Here is a 24,310-nt window from a genome sequence, read left to right as displayed (position 1 = left end):
TAAGTTACATGCAGCAATTGCTTATTCTGAAATTCTCCCTGCACTATTTTTTATTTAAATACCACACCTGATCATCTTCAGATGAAGAAGAAAGTGAAAGGCTGCATTTGCTCTTCTTGCAGCTTAGCCAAAACTTCTAATCAACAGTTCATTCCTCCCTTCTTTTCTTCTGTTTCCCAGTGGTGAGTTTCTACTCCACCTTGGAGTGGAAACTAATCCATATATACATGACTTTACACCTTTACTTCTACTAGTCATTCCACTTCTCCAATCTTCAAGGTATTTCTGTAAAGCATCACCACTCGATACTGCATTTATTATGATTTTCAAAATCCTCAAGGGAGTTGCAGGGTCCAGCCAGAAAGTAAACCTAAGGAATAAAATTCATGTTTCTTCCAGGTATTGGAATTCACAGATCCAATGTAAAGTCAGGAGGTCTCTTTTACACACAGTGTTCTTCTTCAAGGCAGTTTCTTGTTCTGCCTCTACCTCCCACAAGCTACAATCACCTATTTTACTCTCTGCATCATCACAAGGCTTCTAAATTGGCTGCTTTTCTCTTGCAAATATGCTACTCTGATCTTAACTTTGATTAACATAATGAATTGCTCAAGTAATTTTTCTTAGAGCAACATTGGTTTTAAATGGTGCTAATATATTGCTGCTTTTTGGATGTGAAAGAGGCTTGTGGGCTTGAAAACCTGTCCTTTTGCTGACAGCTTTACTAACTGCTCTGATGCAATGTGGTACCTCACCTTTTCTTGCATCTTAGTCATGTTATCAATAGATGTCGTTTGTACATTTTCCTCCTGTTTTACAAAAAATTATTCCTTGGATGAAAAGGCCCCTGAAGCCAGTGAAGCCAACTGTGACACATAAGAAAGCAAGGGGGAAAATTATCATTCATATAATTCTCTGCAGTTGGTCTATTGCCTGCTGATGCTCTTGGTATATAGCTACACTATACAATGGGTTTGTTCTCAAAGCAACCTAAAGATGCAATATTAACTTCCTGCTCTATGACATTTTTGGAGGTGAGGGTTATTATTCTACCAAGAATATTGCCAGATGCCAATTTGCAAATATCAGATTGAAATAAGGGCAGCAGCCCCAGGTGGGTGAGAAAAAAGCCATCAAGGAATAGGAGTGTAGATGAGAGAAGTCTATGCTTTGCTTCAGTAACCACCATATTATAAAATTACATTTGTTAGGATTTCCTTTAGTAGTTCACTTGTTTCAGAATAGGTACTGCTACACTGTTGTTTTCATCTCTAGCTGCCATCAGGTTTGGGGCATCAGTTTACCTTAGACATCTTTGCTGAAGTAACTGTCTCAGAAAACACATTAATTTTTCATTTTTAATTATATTGGCAATTCACTAAAATAACTGTTGGCAGTGATCTTTGAAAGATTTATTGGAATCTTGTCTTTATAAATTATTTAACATCTGAAATAACATAATTCTTAAGGGTTTTTTCAAGATCCTACATTTCTCCTATTTTTAATACCATATGAATAATCATACTTTTACGTAAAACAACAGATTAAATGATCCATTTAATCCTGGATCATGGATTGTCCAACCAGAGTTACAGCAACTATTCAGACAGCCATTTCTATTGAAAGTATAAAATTTGGTGCATTGTAATGAAACAGAACAAACACAATTAAAATTATTAATGCTTGTACAAAAATGATGATGGGGTTAGCAGTAAAAAAAGGTAATAGAGATGATTTTAAAACCCTAATGACTTCTTTCTAAATATGCTAGAAAAAAATAGGTGAATAAAAGACTTCTTTGTCTTTAAATCGTGCCTTTCTGCTCTTCAAATTATCTAAATTTTAAGCTATTTTTATTCAGTTACAAAGGTATTGGATAGATAAAATTTGCCATATGCGAAGCCTAAATGAGTCATAGAGTCAATATGACAGCCTTGAACTGTTGGGAAAAAAAGAAGTTCACAAATATCTTGCAATGCAGATTCATTAGCAAAGACATACAATTTGTAGGTGTTCTAATGCCTCCTCCTTTTTAGGCTTTCAGCTGTGTATCCTTTGAGCTTTGATTTGGAAACCTTCCTTTTCAAAGAAATGCTGGATCACACCTGGAGAATTTAATGACAAAGGAACCCGGAGACCTTTATGTAATCCACCAGTATGGGCACATGGAGTTAGGCATTTATTTATGTCATAAAAAACCATACTCAGTTTATTCAATGTGGTCATCTCTGATCTGACTTGAGTGGGTGAGGGTCATTGCCTCATGTCACTGAACAACCAGTTATAACCAGGAGCTGAATTTTACTGGAGTGCAAAAGGGCTGCACTCCAAGAGATCTCTCAGTTGACTTCAGAAGGAATCTGTTGGGAGGGTATCCTAGCTCTTCCATGATGTTTACTACAGCATGAAAACTGGGTTTCCATGATGCATTTATCTATTTTAAGAATATTTTACATCTTCATTAATGCTGCTATGTGTGCAGGTGGCATCCCACTCCCTCATACATTCCTACATCAGGGACAGGAGAATGGGACAGAATGTCTCTGTTGAGTATTAGCAAAGTGCTCGAGATGTTCTGCAGAAAAATGCTAATCTGAAAGAAAAAAAATACTGGATATGAAGGCAAAAATACTCATCTGAGCAGCTACTGGCTGATATGAAGTCCCAGCCATGGGACTTTATGGGTCCTTTCCCAGCACCTTGCTAGGAAGGGTTTTGATACATTTAAATCTTCTTTGGTACAGCAAATTGAAATAAAATGAAATGTGAGGATCTTTTCTTCTCTATATCTTTGTGTTTCAGGTTCAACATTGGTTTTACATGGCTTTTATTCATATGGATTTTCACTACTTTCAAACATCTTAAATAGATGTACAGAAATATTCTTAAAGACAAATTTAAAGACAAAGGTATCATTTGGGAAGTGTACAAAGTAGTTTTAAAAGTAACTGAACTTCTATATGGCATTTTTACCTAATCAATAAAAACTGGTGAATAATTCTGAGGCCTGATAAATGCACACACAGACTTATCACAGACCCTGGACTCAGATATCTCCCTACGATACATTAAGTTGCATAGAAATAATTCAATATTCAACAATACTCAGACTCATATTCCCATTCATCAAGAAGTGTTAATATAAGAACAGCTTCACAATGAGATTATGAAATCGTAGAATTGTTTAGACTGGAAATGACCCTTAGGATCATCCTGTCCAATGCTAACCCAGCACTGCCAAGTCCATCATTAAACCATGTCCCCAGGTGCCACATTTACACAGCTTTTAAGTACCTCCAGGGATGGTGATTCCACTATTTCCCTGGGCAGCAATTATTCAGTGAATAATTTTTTTTCCTAATACCCAGTCTAAATCTTTCCTGGTGCAACTTGAGGCCATTTCCTGTTGTCCTGTCCATGGTTACTGGGGAGGAGGGACTGACCCTCACTCTCTATAACCCCCTTTCAGGGGGACAGAGAGGTCTTCCCTGAGCCTCCTTTTCTCCAGGCTAAAACCCCCAGCTCCCTCAGCTGCCACTCACAGGACTTGTGCTCCAGACCCTTTCCCAGTTCCCATTTCCCTTCTCTGGACATGGTCCAGCACCTCAACATCTTCCCTGTAGTGAGGGGCTCAGAACTGGACACAGGATTTGGGATGTGGCTTCACCAGTGCCCAGTAGAGGGGAACAATCCCTGCCCTGGTCCTGCTGGCCACATTATTTATTGCTGATCCAGGCCAGGCTGCCAGTGCCCTTCTTGGCCACGTGGGCACAGCTGGCTCACTGAGGACTGAAGATCTTCCTTATTCCACCTGCATTGATATATTTCTCTGCTACTTGGTCAAGTTGCTTAAACTTTTGATTTTCCCATTTTATGCATCTACGAAGTAGGGCACAGAATCTCACAGGGATGCCTGAGAAATTTTATTTTATGAATATTTTAAAAGCATTTTAACATTCTTGGGTTGAAAACAAATCATTGCAAATAATCATCTAATTGCTTAAATTCTCAAATTTGGTATCCTTGGTGCTGCAAGTAAACATTTCCTTATTGAATCATTGAAATAACATTTTCTGTAAATAAAATCTTCAATCAACAGACCCCAAGTTTATGGTGGGTTTTTTTTCTTCTTTAGCAACATTATGCAATATTTTCAAGGTGAAATCAATGGGCTAAATGTAAAGGCCAGATACACTCTTTTTTTTTCTAAAACCACCCACTGTAAACTCTAAATCTGAACTGAATCTCACAAGGTAAAGAGTTCAGGTAACAGAAGGAAAAAAGACATTGCATATGATGGTAAACTTTTCTTCGTTCCCTTTTAGAAGTTTCTTGCAGGGCTTGCTTGTTTTAAAACAACCAACCAAGCAACATAGGAGTTCTTATAGATGCAAGAAGAGGTTTCAACCAAGAATTCATTATGCCTACCACAATAAAAGAGAAAGGAAAAAAACAAAGCAAAGTCAGGTGAGAGGACTGATTAGTTAGCTGCACATGAAAACAGCGAGCTCTTTTCTATTCAAACAGGAAATGTATATTTACAGAATAAAAATATCACAAGAATGAATGATAATCACATTTTAACAGTGTCTGGAGATTTAGGTTAATAAGCAAGGTATCATTTATACATGTAACATTGCTTGTTGTAAAGTGAACTGCTAATTTGTCAACCCTATTTTGGAATAAGACAATGGGAATTCATAGGTCAGTTCCATACAAGACTGCACATTAATCACATTAATTTTTAAAATCTTAACAACAAATGTCCTTTGGATGCATATGGGGTTGTTTTGGGGTTATATTCCTCATCTTGGAAAGTCTTTTAAAACATCTGTTTGGCTACAGATAACTCTAGGGGAAACAAAGTGGCAAGGAAAAGGCAAAGCATACTCACCAGTGGAAGCACTGTGAACCATTCTCAACAGGTGTTTACAGAGCTTATTAAAAAAACACATAACACAAAAAAAAAAGCACACAAGTTGTAGGACCCTGTTTGAGGTGTCACCTTGAATTGAGGAGGCAGTTACACCAATGTAGATCTAATCCCACCCTCTCTGTAAATAGCCTCTTAATGTAGAAATAGTTTAGTTTTACAGACCAGAAGTCAATTTCATGTTTATGTACTCTATAAAACACAGTTGCTCCACAGACTTCAAAAATTCTCCGTAGCAGGAATTCCCTTTGAGGAGGAGAGAGAATTTTTCTGGTGAAAGCAGGAGAATTCCCTTTTAGTTTTACCTTACAGAAGGTTGTATAAAATTCCTTTCCCTCCATCCCATCTCTAGCTAGAGATTTCAGAGCACAGAGCAAGTCCCACACATGACATATTTTTACCACTCAGCAAAACAACTTGAAACTGGCAAAATGCTAATCCTGTCTGTGTCTGAGTATAGGCAGATTCTCCAGCCTATACTCAGACACAGACACAGCCAATACATTAAATTCATATATATCTATATAGGTATTTACATATTAGTCTGCATGAATCCTCTGCACACAGTTGATCACTGTGCTGTGGCAATAGTTAGCAGCTCAGAGAGACAAAAGGTCTGTACGAGGTGGGGATTAAACTTTGCCGGGCTTTTGTGACCTGCTTCTGAGCAAAAGGAAAAAGGTTAGTCCAAATAACCATCCACTGAGGTTTGAACTAAAAAATGTGACTTGTTCCGCAAAGGCCAGACATGCCCAAGCAGCGTGGTACCATTTGGAAAAAAATTATAACTTTGCAGCTGAGACCCATCCACTTTGGAGCAAAGTTACACACGTGACTTTGAATTTTGTCCTTGTAACTTTGCCTGTAATCAGGACTAGAAACTACATATCAAAGCCAGTCTGAAAAGTTGATCCGTACTGTTTTGTGGCTTCTGGGTCCTGGTTCCTAGGCAAGACCTGCACGTCTAATCTTAGCAAGTGTATTCATGCCCTGACTGTAACAAAATTCCCTCTCATTCAGTTCCTTTTGTCGATTTTACCACCAGAGGAGATAATCCAGCTCCATGGTTTATCTCTTCTTTTTGCTTGTGGAGGTTTTCAGGCATCACAGAAGTTAGCACTTCAATAAAGAGTGAGCTTCACTGATGTTTTCTATGTATCATCTTTAGAGTATTGTAGCTAGATGTCTAATCTGCTTTGTAAGAAACCCAGTAATAATGGTGAGATAGTGATCAATTTTATTGGTATTTCAAAACATAAAAAGAGAAAAATAGTAAATCCATCAACAGTGTGGCAAAGAATATTGGACAGAAGAGCACACCTGTAATAACACAACTGCAGCTTCCTAATGCAAGAGACACAAAAAAAAATTAAAATATGTATGTAGTTACAAAAGCATTTACATTTTTTTAGATTCTCATTGTGCCAAGAAAAGAAAATATGTTCTGTGGTGTTCACATACTCTTTGAATAGAGAGAGACATAATTCTCTCTCCCAGGATTTTTCCTGGAGAAGGCAGTGAGAAAGCTCAGAGAGAGAAGAGAACTTGCTGCTCCTGTTGTTTGGCACATGTGGAACGTGTTATAGAGATCGTTTACCAAAAGTGATTTGTTAATTGGACTCTGCTGATGGTTGTTTGGACTGATTGACCAATAGGGTCAAAGCCGTGTCATGACTGTCTGGAAATGGTCGCGGGTTTTTCTTTAGTGTAGTAGAGCTCAGTATAGTATGTACTATAATATAATATAGCTTTCTAAAAAAAAAAAAAGGTGGAAAAAGCTGCTGTTTTCACTGCCTTCTCCAGGAAAAATCCTGGGAGAGAGAATTATGTCTCTCGCTGTTCAAAGAGTATGTGAATACCACAACAATGTTCCGTAATGGTTGAGAATAACTGGAAAAAAATTGAAATTGCATCCATTTTGGCACATTTTTTGGCCATTTCAATGAAAAGTGAATTTGACTTGAGCAACCTCAAGAACACTGAGAAGATGCCTGGAGAAACATTGGAACATGGGCTGCAGCACATTTGGGACATTTAGGCTGTGTGAATGGGTTTATTGGACTCCTTGGGGAGAGGTGGTGACAAATGCAAAAGGAAAATCATAGAGTCACAGAATGGTTTGGATTGGAAGGGACCTCAAAGATGATCTAGCTCCAACCCCTCTGCCATGGGAAAGGATCCCTTTCACTGCACCAGCTTGCTCAAAGCCCCGTTCTGCCAGGCCTGGAACACTTCCAGGAATGGGGCAGGCACAGCTTCTCCGGGCAACCTGTGCCTGTGCCTCACCATCCTCATAGGGAAGAATTTCGTCCCAATATTTTTTCTATCTATCTATCTATCTATCTATCTATCTATCTATCTATCTATCTATCTATCTATCTATCTATCTATCTATCTATCCAACACCTACTCTCACTTTGAATCCACCCCATGTTCTATCACTACATGCCCTTTTAAAGCAGTTCCGCCAACAAATGACAGGGATGCGCAGTTCTCTGTCCCGCGTGATGGATTTCGGGCTCAGGGCCGTACAGAAGCAGCATTTCTAGCGTTTTAACGCCGTGACTGAGCCACGTAAAGCCGGGGGAGGGCTGGCGGGCGGCCCTTGGATGACCACCAGAAGGGCAGCGCTACCCAACGGGAAACCTGCGCCTCCAAATTCTCCCTTCCTAGAGGAACCCCTTTCCCAGCCACCGCTCCCACCCTTCCCACGGCCGCTCCCGCCCCGCGCCGGACGCGCTCCGAGCTGGCGCCGCCCCCGCGCCCGCCCGGCCCGGCAGCAGCCCCGCCCGCTCCGGCTCCGGCTCCGCCGCGCTCCACGGCCGGGCCGCCAGCGCCGCTCCCGCCGGATCCGCTGCGGCTGCTTCCCCCGCCGGGGAGCCGAGGCTGCGGCGGTGCTGCTGCTGCCCCCGCTGCGGGAGCAGAGCCGCGCTGCCGGAATAGGCGCTGCGGCCCCGCCGGCGCTGCCCGCGGAGCCAGCAGGGCAGGGGCTGGGCAGGGGACCCGCGCATTGTGCGAGCCCGCATGGGCACGGCGCGGGGGCGCGGCCGCGGGGCTCCTGCCAGCCTCTCGCTCGGCCCCCGGCAGCGCCCGTAGCCGGGGGGCGCCGCGCTCGGCCGTGAGGGATGCTTTTGTGCGCGGCCGCGGCAGCGGGTAGCGGCGGGGCCGCGGCTGCGGTGGCGGGGGAGGTCGGGCGCCGCGCTCAGCCGCAGCCCTCCCGGCGACAGCGGCCGGGCGCGATGCTCTTTTAGGCGGCCCGAGCCCTTGCGAGCGCGGCGGGCGGGCGTAGCAGCCCGTAGCGGAGCTGGGAGCGCGGGCGGGCGGGCGGCTCCCCATGGCGAGCAGCCGGAGCATCGAGCTGGAGCACTTCGAGGAGCGGGACAAGCGGCAGCAGCGCTCCGGGCCGCGGCGCGGAGGCTCCGGGTCCGGCGGCGGCGCGGGGCCGCGGGGCAATGGGCTGGTGCCCAGCCCGGCGCACAGCGCGCACTGCAGCCTCTACCGCACCCGCACCCTGCAGGCGCTCAGCTCCGAGAAGAAGGCGCGCAAAGCCCGCTTCTACCGCAACGGGGACAGGTACTTCAAGGGCTTGGTGTACGCCATCTCCCCCGACCGCTTCCGCTCCTTCGACGCCCTCCTGGTGGAGCTCACCCGCTCCCTGTCGGACAACGTGAACCTGCCCCAGGGCGTCCGCACCATCTACACCATCGATGGCAGCAAGAAGCTCACCAGCCTGGACGAGCTGGTGGAAGGTGAGGAGGGTGCCGGAGTCCGGCTGGAGGTGGCCGTGGGGCCTGGTGGTGTGGGCTGTGGGCACTGCCTGGGGCGAGCTTCCCAGTCTGGACCAGGATCAAAGCACTTTGTGAAAACTGACGGCCACAGAACCGTGAGGGCAAGTAGCCGCTGTTGTGAGGGGCGGTAGGGCCTCGTTTTCCCCGTATGGACCATCCACTCCTCCCATCACCTTGAGCGCTGCCATCTGCGTGCGCTGGGCTTGACTCCAGTGGTAGTTAAGCAGTAGGTGCCCTTTTCATCTGGAAGAACTGTAAAGTTCTTGGTTGCCTTCCATTTGTAATAGAGGGAAATGCTGTAATTTGGTTCTCTAAGTGTCATTGTTGACTCTCAGTGGCTTCAGTCTTCAGAAAAGAAGCCCCAGTGCTGTGAAAAAAGGGTATCTAGATCCTTCCATTTATTAAAACTAATGGGTGTAATGCCCTAGTTTCAAATATGATCAGAGTCCATATTAACAGAGGGAATTATCTACCTTGCCTGACTTTCAAAAGCATGTTATGGAATCAGATGTATTTCAGAGTTGTTCCTAAGCAGCTTTTCATAATGGGACTTAGCTGCTGAAGTTATGTAGACCTTACAAATCTGAACAGAGCAGCTCTTGACCATCTCAAAATGGGACCAGAAATATTGTTTTGTGAATGACACCTATGCCCCACGTTTGTGGGGAGTGATAATTGTCGGAATGAGGGGCAGAATCCTCAGTCTTTTCACGTGATGTCTTGAAATACAGTTTGAGCTCAGCATTGCCTGCTTCCCAAATGCACGGGTTATGTTGTGCACGCTGAGAGGTTTGTAATGAATTTGCACTTGATGGTTGTTCTCAGGTATTTAATAGATCAGCTACCGCAGTCTTGCACCTTGTGACTCTGTGTGCCAGGTGTAGCTGGTTTGCAGTAATGAAGAACTGGGATTTTTTTTAGGCCTTCCAATGCCTCTTGCTTCCTAAGGCTTTCAGTTTCCTATCCTTTGAGCTTTGGTTTGGAAGCTTTCCTTTTCAAAGCAGTGCTGAATCACACCTGGAGAACTGGATGAGAAAGGAAACCTGAAGACCTTTATCTAATCCACCAGTAAGGACGTTGGGAGTTAGGGACCAGCTGCTTCACAACATAGAAGAGAAAGGGGGGGCTGCAGAATCTGCTGTGCCAAATGGGTCTCCCTCAGGAAAGGTGTGCATGGAAGGGCACTTCCTGATAGTACCAGAGTGCTGAGGACTTACCTGATCTACTAGGAGGCTGTTTTACATTGACTACTGAAGAAGTATGAAGTGGTTGTAGAGTGAAATGCTGACCTTGTGGTGAAGTAAGAAAGAAAAACTTTCATGATTTGGTGGTTAATTTAAAGACACCTTTAAAAAATATGATATGCTGAAATGGTCACAGAAGGGAAAGGAGATGAAACTAGCAAGAACATGGAGTGGCTTTTGAAATGTTGCAGCAGGAATGATATTAGACTTTTATGACTTAAAACAAAGACAGAATTACTTGCTGGACAGCTATATATAGTCTTACAACTATAATAATTGAAAGCAAAACTTAGTATTTGTCTCTTCAAATACTCAAACCGTAACCTTTGTTGTGGCTCTTTACTGGAAGAATAAAGCAAAATAAATGTCACAGTCAAAATGCCACTTCCATGCTTTCTCAAAGAAATAAAAGGGGAAAAAAAGAACCCCAAGTACTTAGTCAGCTATCCAATACAACTCTCAGGAATATTAAGAAAATCCTATAGCACCATAATTGGATTAGTATGTTCTCCAGTTAGCATGCTAAAAACTTCACCAGTGTGAGACTAATCACACAGAGAAAGAGAAGTATATAGAGGAATGAAAGGACAGCAAACAAGTGGTGAATCTATAGTTCCTTGAAATTGAGTTTTTTGCCAGGTGTTTTGCTCTTGAGGTGCTGGAAGAGATTTGATATGGGTTCATTTTCTTTATTTCTTGTGGTTATAGCACAGCAAGTGTGAATTTCTGCTCTCGAGTAAGTGCTCCAACATTGGTGTTGACCTAAAGCTTGAACTGCAGAAGCACCAGAAGTAGCTTTGAATGGTATTTCTTTTTAATATTTTCAGAAAGGAAAATAAAACTGAAGGGCTGTAGTGTGTGCCAGCCGCAGGCTGAGCACCAGACGGGCCATGGCTGCGTGATGCAATACCAAGCTCACTGGTCTCTTGGCTCCTTCCCAGTGCTCCTGAACTGGGACATGGAGTCACAGCAGTTCAGGTTCAGTAGTGGCAGATCTCTGCAGTGAGCAGAAGGTGAGTGCTCAGCACTCCTTGCCAAGCCAGCAAGATCTGCATTAAACCTCTCTCAGCTCTTGGACAGTAACATGTCCCAGTGCAGGGCAAGCTCTTTAGGGCTTATTTGCTATTTATCTATCTGGGATATAAAAGCTGGCAACATCAAATTCTGTACCATAACAAGCTGAGTTGAGTCACTCATAAATGTGTTTTTGTTTTTTTTTGAGTTTGGCTGTATTTGGCAATCTGTTTTACTGCTTGTCATTTTAAGAGAAAAAGAGCTAGTGCATGGACATACTGAGGATATGAAATATTGCTGTTATGGGTTGAGCCAGTTAAAAATTGCAGCAGATCCTGTTTATTAGTCAAAAATAGAAGCTCCATTTTATGAAGCATATTGCTTTTCTTAACTGGATATGACAATCAAAAAAGCATGCTCTGCTGGACCAGCCTAAGGCAAATATAATTTATATTCTCAGCCCCTGTAGATTAGGAAACATTATGAGTTTGACAGTTTTCACTGTTTCCTTAGAATGGGAGGAATTTCATTGTCTGCTCCTGTTCTGTTTGAGCAGGCAGATCCAGAGAGGAGGTGGGGGCTGGGACTATTATGACTTTCTTATAGTTCTCTTTCTTCCAGCTTTACGCTGACATAACACTGCTTTTTACTTCAGAATGCAACATTCCATGTGTAATTTTACACTTGCCCTTCAATATCAAATATTAAAAAGTAGATTAGTTTTTATTTTCTACCAGAGTTAGCTATTTAAGTGTTTGTCTATTTCCTTCAGTTTCCCTTGAAAATATAGGCTTCCTAAAGCATGACACCATGGTAATAGAACTGTGCAGCTCTTTAGTCCTGAGCTGTGTGTTTTACGTGGATATTGGTCGTGCTCTGTCTCTTTGTTTTCATTGCCTTGTTAATGAAGGACGTGGAGAATCCTGACTGTACAGGTCTGCTGCAAAGCTGGGAGTTTTTGTTGGATTTTGGGAGATGAAAGCAAGTGTAGACTTTATTCCTGGAAAGAGAAGTTCTGTTTGTTTTGCATCTAATGGCAATCCTTCTAGTTCCCTAGAAAAATGGCTGAGAGTCTTTGTTCATTCAACAACAATGCTTAATTAATACAGTCCTTTATAAAATGGCAGGAGTTTTGTCTGCATGGTTGTGCACACAACCAACAGGCATCTGTAGGGAAGTCTTTGGGCAGGAGGTGGGAAGGTTTGAGGCAGGGCAGTCCTTATGCATGGCCAGGACACATAGCACAGGGCAATATCTGATTTACAGAAATGAGCTCTGCCTCACTATCACAGAGTGAGAGAATGTGTTTTGAAATAAGGTGTTGAACAATCCAAGTTTTTTCTGCCATAGACCATAGCTGTTACTGCAGATTACATTTTAATGCTGCATAAAGCACCTGTTACTTAGGTTGATGTGCACTGTTGTATTAGGTCAAGAATATCTTTTCCCTTGTCAGGGCAAGCAGATGGCGACACCAAGTAGGCAGTTTGTATTTTTGCTCATTCCAAAAGGTATGATTGCCCTCCTGTGCTAGAGCCAGAAGCTGTAGTGCTTTAAAAAACAAGAGGCAAATGTAGTAAGGTGAACAAAGAAGGGTAAAAGAGGAGAATGAAAGAAGGATTAAAAAACATTGAAAGCATATTCTTCCAAATACTTGCTCAAATCACTGTAGTGACACTGTTCTGGAGCAATGGGGTGTGGATGTGAAATGCAGAAGTAATTCTTAGTTAACTTCCATCCAAGTAAAATAAAATAGTTCCATCACCATCTATCTTATAGTTTCAGGGATGGGGAAATTCTAGTTTACCTGAAAAGGGTTATTTAGTTCCTGTGGAGAAGGCACATGGTGTCAGATGTTTTTGATACCAGGTGGCATTGACTGTTTGAGGGCTTTTACCCTGCCTGAGCAAAGGGTTGAACTTCCAGAGGTCTCTTCCAATCTCAGCTGTTCTGTGATTCTGTGAAAGCCTGTAGGAAGCTGTAATCTGCACCTCTTAATGTCTAAATCAAATCAAAAGAGAACTAGTAGCAGTTAGTCATCTGCTAAAATCCTGGTCGTTCTCCCAGGTTTTAAAAAGTGCATGGGGAATTCTGAGTGCTGTAGATGAGGAAAGATTGTGACTTTAACAGGGTTATTAAAGGTGATATGAAAGTGAATTGTACGAAACTGACGAGGAGGGAAGTTGCTCAAAGTAAGGAAGGAAAGAGAAATTGAAATAACCCAATCCTTCATAAAAGGGGTTATGTTATCTTTAGATCAGTCATATATGCTGTAAATACACTGTTCCGGAAATCTGCTTGGCTTTGTGTTACAGAACACGGAAAGGGTACTCTGCTGTGTTTCCTAAAGTTAGAAAGAAGGTCAGTAGCCTTAATAACTACCTTGCTGTACTAAATAAGCAGCTTTTGGAAGCTTTGAAGCTAAAGAGTTGCACCCAAAGGAGCTGAGGAACATAAGGTGGATAGGTGAAATCCATGTAGGTACCTGCCCTGTCCTGTGGGATTGACAGGGGAACACATGCCTAAAAAATATGGAAACTGTTTTCCTTCCCTAGGGATATTTTTACCTGTCAGCTATATCATTCTCTGTTATGCAGAGTGCCATTTAAAAAGTGATCCTTTATGTCACTTTCAGGAGATCATGCTTATTAACCTTGCAAAAAAACAAGCCAGAAAACCCTATTCAGATATGTTTGTTTCAAATATCCATGCTGAGGATTTTTGAGTGTTGCACACTTAATTAATTTCTTTTCTTGTTTACAACATGTAACATATCCACATTTGGTTTCTAACCTAATGCTAGGAAAAGTATCTGTAGTAGTAGGAAAAATAAGTATTTCTTTAGCTTCTATTTTTTAAGGACAAAAAGTCTGAATATTTCTAGGCTATTTGTCAAATGCTTAGCAGTGAGGTTTGGGTCACAAAACTTGTTCTGTGAGGAACCCCAAATGGTCAGGCAGCTGTGTTCCCTCAAAACTGCACATATCACACTTGTGATTCAAAAGGGCAGGATGCCCTATTAGTACATAATTAGTAGTAATATTAGTACCTAATATAGCATGGCTGAATTTAGAATAGTTCACGTAGAGATATAAAATAATCAGGGTTGAAAGAGACTTTTGAGATCATCCAGTCCAACCATCCACGAGCACTGCCACTGTAACCCCTAAACCATATCACCATATCACTGGATCCAAATGCCTCTTAAACATCTGCAGGATGGTGACTGCCCCACCTGCCTGAGGAACCTATTCCAATGCCTGATCACCCTGACAGTGAAAGGATTTTTTTCTAATATCTCATCTGAATTTCTCTTGTCTCAGCTTAAGGCCATTTCTTCTATTCCTCTTACTGTAGGCATGGCAGAACGGACTGACCCCACCTCTGTCCAACCTTCTTTCAGGGACAGCCATGAGGCCTGAGCCTACTCTTCTCCTGACTAAACAAACCCAGCTCCCTCAGCCATTCCCCACGTTTTACAGACCCTTCATGAGCCTTGTCTCCCTTCTCTGCAGCTCCTCAATGTCCTTTTTAAAGTGAGAGGCACAGAACTGGACACAGCACTCGAGGTGTGGCCTCACCAGAGCCCAGTACAGGGGAACAAGCACTTCTCTGTCCTGCTGGCTGATCCAGGCCAGGGTGCCATCAGCTCTCTTGGCCACATGGGCACCCTGGCTCAGGTTCAGCTGCTGTCAACCAGCACCCAGGTGTCCCTTTCTGTCCCAAGCCATTCCTCACCCAGCCTGTGTCCTTGCATGGCTCAGGTGCAGAACCTGACACTTCACCTTGTTGAGCCTCCTGCAGCTGTGTCCTCAGCCCACTGATGGAGTCTGTCCAGGTCTCCAGCAGAGCCTTCCATCCCTTGAGCACATCAGCTCAGAGTCTTCTGCACAATTACTGAGGGAGCACTTGATCCCCGTGTCCAGATCATCCATAAAGATCTTAAACAGGACCAGCCCAAGGTGGAACACCACCAGTGACCAACTGCCAAATGGATTTATCTCCATTCACCACAGCACTCTGGGCCCAGCCATCCAGACAGATTTTTACCCATTGAAGAGTCCACCCACCCAAGCTGCAAGCAAAACCCAAGTTTTTCTATGAGGGTGCTGTGGCAGATGGTATCAAACACGTCACTGAAGTCTAGACAGACCTTGGATAGACACATCCACAGCCTGACCCTCATCTACTAGGTGTACACGCTATTCTCCTTAATCCTTGCATTGTTACCTTGAAAGATGAGCTAGGCACATTTCCTGAGGACTGATGTAGAAGAAATAGATGGCAAATAAAAAACTTTGTGGATGAGTTTCTAAGAAAGCAAACCAGTATTTAGGCAGCTGATGACCTATGGCTATTTGTCAGTCAAATTGACCCATGTAGTCTTGTTTTCTCTTTTTCCATTTTCTGTGTTTATTATCTGTATTTTCCTGTTCTGAGGGAATGGCAAGGGTTGTGTTTGGACTGTTGGCTGTCTGAAGCTGGAATCCTTTTACATTGTTCTTAACCACTCAGCTTGTTTCATGGATAGTGCATCTGGTTATTAATTTATGCAGCTAAATTATTGAGAGGCAGGTAACGTTTCCTTGTCAATAGGCAATGTACCATGTCTTATAGCTGATTTTCTATTGTTAATAAGACTTGGAAAATCAGAAGTAGACTTACGCCATTTGCTGCTTATATTGTGACCCAAAATATTAGCAGATGTTTCGCTTTTTAAGCAAGCATATGCCCAAATTGAGGAGTTTTTGATGGTAACAGGATTTCTTCATGGAAGAGCTGGCACTTCTAGCTTGCTCTGGGTACTGTCATGAGTCATGGGATGGACTGTACATACACTCTGTTGAAATTATGCTGTGAACATATAAGGAGGTTTCAGACTTCTGCCAAAACTGCTCTGCAGCCTGGTTGAGCTTTCTGCTGTGGAATAGTTTGGCTGGACTCAAGAGTCCCAGATGTCACCTATGTCTGGAAGTGTTGCATTTTTTTCTGCATCTAAAAGAAAAAAAAGAAAGCATTGCTAAATACATCTTCTTGCATCATTACTCTTTATTGTGCTTCTTTACCTGCAAATCTCAGTGTAATATTAGAGACTAAACTCGTGCTCTGGTCTGAAACCTGGGGAGCTGATTCATGCTAATACCAATCTTGGACCTAGAGACATGGTATTTACTTTCCATAATGTAATTGCTATGACTCTGTGCTAGTTGCTAGTGTGCATTAGCTTTGATAAAGCTAGTATGCATTAGCTTTATCTTTCAAGAATATAAATGGAAGGTGGGCCTTCAAACCATAAAATTGACCATATTGAAGTCAGCAGTGTAAATATTTGAATTATTGTTTATGCCTGGTTTTAGAGACGTGTCAACTTTCTTGGCTGGTAGATCTAAAAATGCAAAAAGAAAAAAGCTACAGCCTGATCAAAATCTGCTAAAGTCTCATAAAATATTTCCTTTGTATTTGGGATGATATGCATTTAGGTTATTCTCATGGAAAATCTCAATCAAGACAGTCAGTGAAATAGTCAAATTTATTTATGTTTGTGATTTTCAACTATAAACGTATCTGTTAGTTTCAATAACGTTTGAAAACAATTTGATTGGTTCCACCCTTCTAGACTCCCTCAAAGATCATGTATTGTTTGTTGTATTTTACATATATGAGTTTTCTGAAAGATTGTGGAGATTATCAGAAGTGTGTACTTACACATGAATTAATCCCAAATAGATTTAAAATCAGGTCATACATGAAAGCTGTGAGTAAATATGGTATATATATATATGGTGTATATATTTTTTTTCAGGTTCTTACCTACAAAAAATAATGTAAAAAGGAGATAATACTTCTACAAATGACATGATATTTCTTCCAAACTGATATACATAAGGGCATTTTCTACTTTGGAGGATGACCACAATAATTTAAACACTAGCACACCTTTATTAATGCTTGCTTATCAAGGGATGGTGTTTCCTCAGGCGTGCTTTTTAAATACACCATTCTGTTGGAGTTTCCTGAAGTTAACTTTATAGGTGTGATTTAAGTTACCCCTGCCATTTTTTCCTTACATGTTTTCATCTGGAAAGTAGTGAATTGTATACCCCTGTCAAACAAATAAATGTTTAGCTCATTCCTAGAAAACCATTCTTTATCCAGAGGAAAGCAATTGGCTTCTTAATGATACTGTTTCTTGGGTTTTTTGTATTTTGCAAGTTTTTAAATAGAACTTAGAAACCGTGGTGAAGTCCTGGCTGTGGTAAAATAGAGATTTAAGTACTAATCTGAAAACTTTACCCTTTAAGTCATGAAACAAGAAAACCACACAGTGAATGTGTTTTCTCACTTACAGCCCTTGCTCTAGTCTTGCCATATGTGCCTGCCTTGCAGGTGTAGTAGTAAAATTGGTTTTCCATGTAAAACTTGTGTTTCTTCACTTTATATGTCTGGTATATAAAAGCAGGCATGGACTTTAAAGCATTTACTAAACAATCTGTAATATACTGTATTCTCAAGTAATTAGACTTCTCTGTATCTGCCAACTATAGAAAATTTTCAATTCATTTTGGCAGATTTTATCTTTTTTTTAAGTAAAATAGTTTGTGCTTCAACTTCAGTCTTGGCTAAATGCAGGTGAAACAAATAATTTGAAATTCTTTCTTTTAAGTTATTACATTGTTTTAACTTGAAAGCACTTCCTGACTTCTTTTACTCTGGCCTCTGCTTAAAGGAAAAAAAGTTACGAGAAGAAATCTGCCTAACACCACTATGATATAATCAAGCAATTGTTCATGAATCAAGGAAGGGAAGCAGTAGGAGACAGAAAGTTTTACACTGCTATTTTAAAGAAATATAGATCCTTTTGGATTAATATTGACGGAAAATTTTACAGAAGTACAATTTCTGCTGTCCTATAGAGTGCTGTAGCACAGCTGTGATAGATCACATTCCATGGCAGTACAAAGAAGATGCTCTATTTATGATTATGAGTCTGTAAGAGACAAAGCCAGCATGCCTGTTGAATCTTTGCTATGATAAATCCTTGAGCAAAGACACCTTTTGTCCTCTACCTTTACTTTATATAAAGCAATTAATTCACTTCAAGTTTGAGACTGTTTCTGAGTAGCTTTATTTTTTGTTATTTTTTTAAACTTTGTTAATTTAAATTTCAGCCCTGAGATTTAACTTTGAATTATCTTGATTTTTGTGCATTTGTTGGGTTGGGGTTTTTTATGGTCTAGGAAGTACATTGTTTTTGAGTTGGATAGTTTGGAACATTCTCAATGATGGTGAATTTTGAGGTACTTTGTGGAATTTATTTAAAGCTCTTTTGCACACAGCTGGACAGACAGTCCCAAGAGCTTTTGTTGGTTTTGGCTGGGATAGAGTTAATTTTCTTCATGGTAGCTGGTGTGGGCTATGTTTTGTATTTGTTTTTGAAACAGTGTTGATAACAGGGCCATGTTTTTGTTCCTGCTGAGCAGGGCTCGCACAGAGCCAAGGCCTTTTGGCTTCTCACACCATCCCACCAGTGAGTGGGCTGGGGGAAAATGAAACTGGGAGTGACACAACTGGGACAGTTGACCCCAGCTGGCCCAAGTGATATTCCAGACCGTATGACATCCTCTATTTATAAATCTGGGGCAAGAAGGAAGAAGAGGAGGAAAGTTCAGAGATAAAGCACCTGGATTCCCTTCCACCATTACCATGGTGGAGCCTGGCTTCCCTGGAGGAGGCTGAACACCTGCCCGTCCTTGAGAAGTGGTGAATGAATTCCTTGTTTATCTTTGCTTGCCCCTGTGGCTTTTGCTTTCCCTATTAAACTGTCTCTATCTCAGTCCATGAGTTTTATTTTACCCTTCTGTCCTACTGAGTGGGACTACTACCAGCTTCTCCTTTGGCAGCACTGAGTTTGAAGACAGACTTACTGTCCAGACACCAAGCACAGTCCTTTCAATCTAGTTTTAGAAGATGTGCAGGGGTAAACCTTTGCTTTCTATTGTAGCTGAGCTTGCTGCCACAAAACTGGAATATCTCACGCTGTTTTGCAATAACAGGATAGATGACCAAAATAGCTGTTGGAAGAGAACGCTGCATATCTTTAAAATCATAGGATCTCTGAGTTTGAAAGGGAGTCTCTCAAGTCATCTCATCCAATATCTTGCTCAGGTTTGATAAAACCAGATTGCTTGGAGATATCTTACAATTTAGTGCATTGTTGTGGGGCAGCATAAGCTTCTAGACACCACAGTCCTTACAAAGCTGTGTGGAGTTTGGGGTTCTTTTTCTCCTACCTGTAAGCTGGTGCTAGTGTGCAGCATGCAGCTGTTTGTCAAGGAGTTTGTGTGCTGAGAACACTTCCTTTCTCTTAACTAATTTTTTTCAGGGAAGGAGAAAGGAGTATAGTTTTGTCTGCATGAGTTTGTTTCTTGCACCACTTGATCTGTCAATATGAGGAGGAGCGATGGGGATGAGCGAAGAGGAAGAGTACAGGCAAGGCAGTGGCATCCATGGGACTTCACCCCAGTTTCCTAGTACCTGAGTGGAATAGAGTCCCCAGTGATGTTTGTGGAGGCAGAACTGGCTGCCAGAATTTCCCAAACAAAATCATTGTTAACTTGGCTTAATTATAATCTGTGTTCTTTCACATACAGCGAGTCGACTTTCAAGAAGGTCTAAATACAAGATAAATTACAAAGCAGTGTAATTAGTATTGGAAAAGAAACAAGAAAATCTTTCAGCTCATGGTAATTCTTCGGGGCTTTGAAAGTAGCTCAGTATCTTTGTTTTAGAATAAGCTCTGCAACTTCTAAGATAAATCAGCTCTCCAAACTGGGGTTCAGAATGCAAAAGTGTTGTTTAAAAGTTTTCTAGTGTGTATCTAAATGTAGGCATGCATTTTGTAACTCTTACAATTCTGTCCCCTAGATGCATGTTTGCTTCTCTTGCTGTGCATGTTAGAAGTGAGTTTGGTTTCTTCCACCAGTGACTTTGACTGTATAGCTTTAATTTTACAACAGGCTAAGCTTTTTAAGATATAGGTAGCTCTTCTGTCTGGAGCAGTGGTGTATTCTGTCAGTTTTGAATGCTTCACCATTCATTGTTCTGGCAATACTCTGCCCTTTCAAGAATGTCTTGGGATGTCATTTTGTGACACCTCAAGGATGTGGGTTACACAACCCAGAGTTAAAGATGTCCTTGTCATGGTTTACATCTTGCATATTGCTGTCAGGTGTCAAAAGTGTTGTCGTAAGCTGCAAGTAGTCCTCCTCTTTTTTTTCCTTAAAAACAAAAACACAGAAAGGAACAAAACCAAACAAACCAACAAAACCCAATAAAACAAAGCAAAAAACCCCAAACAAACAAGCAAAACACAAGAAAAACCCACAAAAGCAAAACAAAACAAAACCACCAAAAAAACTGCAAACCAGCCTTGAGTTAGGAAAGAAATTAAAAATGGGGAAGTGTAAATGTATTGTTATCCTCCCCTACTCTCAAATACTCATTTGTGGCCTCAGGAGGTGTTCATGGTCTAAAAAATATCAAAGTGGATGCATTTCAAATATGTGTCCTTGATAGAAAGGCAGTAACTCCTGGTAGATTAATGTGCCTTTCAGGATAAGGGTCTTGAAGTGCTTAAATTTATTCTGTTAAAACTTGCTGTTGTAAAATAAACACAAACATGGGTGTGCATATCTTGAAGTACAAGGTTGAGGGATATATAGGAGGGGACCTGGATATTTGCTGCAGGAGAAAGCTCTTAATGTCATGTGTTGAGCTCAAGTAATTTAAGCACTTGCAAAATGACTTAATCCAAAAGACATGTGAAATATCTTGAACCTCTTCATTGCCCACTATTTTTTATACCAGGGGTCGTTTGAAACCTGTTGGAAGCACTCTATGAGAGTGTTGTTTGGGTGGAAAGCTCTGGTAATTTACAGTCCTCCTTGTCAAAATACAGGAAAATCACTCCCAAAATATTTCTCTTTTTTGGTTTTTCTGGCTTTTAAGTTGACAAAGTAGCTGCAAACCCCCTTAAACTGTGAACATGTCCTCTTCCTTTCAGGTGAGAGCTATGTGTGTGCATCCAATGAGCCATATCGCAAAGTTGATTACACCAAGAATGTCAACCCGAACTGGTGCGTGAACATACGGACTGGGTCCAGTCGGTCCTTGACGTCCTTGACATCCACGAGGAGCGAGGTGAAGGAGAGCAAAGATTTCATTAAACCCAAGCTGGTGACTGTTATTAGGAGTGGGGTGAAGCCACGGAAAGCTGTGAGGATTCTGCTGAACAAGAAGACTGCTCACTCCTTCGAACAGGTCTTGAATGACATCACCGAAGCCATTAAGTTAGACTCGGGTGTAGTCAAGAGACTTTGTACACTGGATGGGAAGCAGGTAGGAGAATAAACTGCTGTGGCCATCTAATAATCTGAGATGCTCAGTTTTCATTAGTTCAATTCTCATTACTTTGTATGCTTTCATCTGCTTCTGAATAATGACAGTAAAAAAATCAACTTTTAAAAGCTTTATTAAAATATTAATACACAACAAAATTAGGATTGTATGTAGTGTAAAATAAGTGGATCTTTACATTCAAGTAAAACAAATTATTTTTATGCCAGCCTTTTTGCATTGCTCAAAAATGTGACCGTTTATTGAGTTATACAATTTATTTTAAACATTTGAACTTGTTAAGATATCTGTGTTTTCAGACTACCACATAGTGGCTGAGTGGTATAAGAAAAATATCAATGTCTCCTTCCATTGCACGTCCACAGATTGCTGTTTCCAGAGATGGTAACTGACATGAGCTGAGGTCAAGAATTGTATCTGAAATGGATCATTCTGGGAGGGTGGTCACATCTTTGCAACTTGCTTTTTTTTGCTTTTAGTTTTATGTCTGCAAAAACAAAGCTAGGCTTAATGATATGGTAGGTGTGTATTCTTGCACAGAAATGCAAAGGAGTGGCTCACAGGATGTTCTGCTGCAGCAGTTTAAAGTGTCAGGAACACACTTGGTGTTGATCAGTCACATTAATGACTCAGCCCTTCATAGAACAGGACTTTGATACCTGATACTTTTATTTGACCCTGCTGTGGAACTCTGACAGAATTGTGATTCAGTAATAGAGCAACACAGGCACAGAGGTATCAGATACCCAGACTCTTGTACTGTTGACTAAACATTGATATCCTTGCTCATTCAAGAGGTATTTGTATACACCTGCATGTCGATACATCTGCATGAAGTAATTGTAAAAGTTTCAGTTGTGTTCAGAGATGTGGGCATTTTTATGTTCAATATATTTTATTTTTATATTATGTATTGCAGAACAAGTGCACTTAGATTGTCTCAGTATGAGCTCTGTCTCTGGTTATGTTCTGTGTGCTTGGATACACTTCTTGTAAGGAAATATGTGAAAAGAACAACTTCTGTGTTTTGATGAAAATATAGCAAGGCAAAAGCATCACTGAAACTCTTGATTTTCAGTGTTTGGTGGCAGCACAATGATGTGCTCTTTAGTTCTTCTAATGGGTTTGGTTTTAAATGAGATTTGTTAATGCTGCTTCTTAACAGAGGATCCTTCCTAGGAACATCCAAACAATGTTTGTTATGTTTAATTTAATTAATAATAAAATAGCTTTGAGGATATTTATTATGCAGTAATGAGTGTCTTCTGCCCGTGAAGTGTTCTGACACTGTCTCAGGATTTTGGTCTTCTCAAACAAGTAGGGAGTCAGTAAGGGAAACTGCAGAAGCTGGGATTGTCAGTTCATCTTACCTCTTCTTGCATTGTTAAAACAGCAGAAACCCACTGATCTGCATTGGTATGGAAAATGCAGTAGTGCATCAGGGATCAATAAAAGTAGTTAACATTAAATATCACGTACATTGCTTGCATGTTGCCATCACCCATGGTGGATGATGACTGTCTTCAGTCCATGGTGAGCATGACCAATTACTGATAATGTTCCAAAATAGGATTTTTTTTGCTGCAGGACCACCTCCTCCCCTTCTGTGGAAAGGCAGTCAGTGAACTTGGACTGCAGCTGTGGGAGTGTTCTCAGGCGGGATTGAGAAATCCCTAATTCTGACTGTGAACAGTTTATGGAGAGCTGCTGCATGCAGCTGCCTCTCTGTGTAAAGTGTTCCAGCAGGGGCAGGGTGTAAATGTGGAGACCTCCCTTCCATTGGGAAGACAGGCCTTGTGCTTTTCCCCAGACTTTGGGAAGGAGCCTTTGTTGCACAACCACAGTGTAACTGTGTTTTAAGAGCTTGTGAAATGGAGTGCCCCAAAGAGAAGACCTATGACTTCAAACACCCTGACAAAAAATAAAAGCCTTCTACTGCTTACTTTGTAGCATGGAGAGTTCTTGTTTTATTTGTTGTTTATTTCTCTTTCCCCAAAGTGAAGGGCTGACCCCAGTTTGAGGCAGTAGGGATTTTTAAAATTTGTTTGTTCACTGCTGGTATACGTAGAGGTTGGTGCCGAAGGGCTTTTTGGGGTTTGGCACATAAAGAGTTGCTTTACTGCCAACTACCAATTGGTGGAAATTTCTGAGCCTATTTTCTCTAATGTAGTAATTGCTTATTCTTCTAAATCTGCTAGGGAGGCAGATCTTTTATGTTCGTTGTGGTGTTGGCACAGCTTGAAAGGCAACCATTAAAAAAAGGCATTTTGTAAATGGCTATGTTCCTATAAATGTAGCCCTTGTGTTTCTCATGGTTCTAATTTTTTTTTTCCTTGCTCCTTCATATTTTTATCTCTGTGGAAATACTTTTTTTTTTCCTGAGTGAATAGGCTTAGGTTGTATTTTCTGTTTAATATGAAAATGGGTGTGAAATTCAGATGATTAAAACATGCATGTATAAAATTTGTATCCTTTGATTAGGGAATGCATTGTTCTGTTAACTTGTGGTGTGATTTTTTTTTATTCCAGTAGAACCATTTAATGTGTAGGAAGAAGTGGTGATAAAACCAGTGATCTTTCTGACCAGTAGAAGAGAGAGGATGTTTTCAAAAGAGTTTTTATTTGCTCTTCTGACTTCATTAATCTTGGCTGTTGCAAAATCTTGATGATAATAGTAAAACAGAGAATAACGCCTGAGCTGGATATTTTCCTTGATTGTTCTGTGTGAAAACAGACAAGTATCTGGTTTTTAATGGTAAGATTTTGTAATGTTTGCAAGGTTTCCTTTTATCTTCAGTTTCAAAATGAATGCTGCAATTTAACATATTAGTGCTTTGTAGCCTGAAGTACAGATCTGTTTTTGAACTATTTTGATGCTGGGCTTAATTCTAACTTTTAAGCTATCATGCAACCAC

General features: G+C 41.2%; 1 protein-coding gene across 6 annotated transcripts in view; it reads left to right on the top strand.

Moving 5' to 3' along the window:
* Positions 1-7,551: 7,551 nt before the first annotated feature.
* Positions 7,552-24,310, top strand: part of DCLK2 (doublecortin like kinase 2) — a 79,109-nt gene continuing 62,350 nt past the window's right edge. For 2 of the 6 annotated variants that reach the window (XM_064416682.1, XM_064416683.1), the window contains exons 1-2: positions 7,553-8,682; positions 21,043-21,377. In XM_064416682.1, coding sequence (XP_064272752.1) covers positions 8,268-8,682; positions 21,043-21,377 — 750 coding nt within the window. In that variant the 5' untranslated portion in view covers positions 7,553-8,267. Of the gene's footprint in view, positions 8,683-21,042; positions 21,378-24,310 lie in introns of all 6 variants that reach the window. The other 4 variants (XR_010360798.1, XM_064416684.1, XR_010360799.1 and 1 more) reach the window with 3 other exon arrangements.

Source organism: Passer domesticus, chromosome 4 (genome assembly GCF_036417665.1).
Source record: "Passer domesticus isolate bPasDom1 chromosome 4, bPasDom1.hap1, whole genome shotgun sequence".
NCBI lineage: Eukaryota > Metazoa > Chordata > Aves > Passeriformes > Passeridae > Passer > Passer domesticus.
This window is presented reverse-complemented; position numbering and strand designations above follow the sequence as displayed.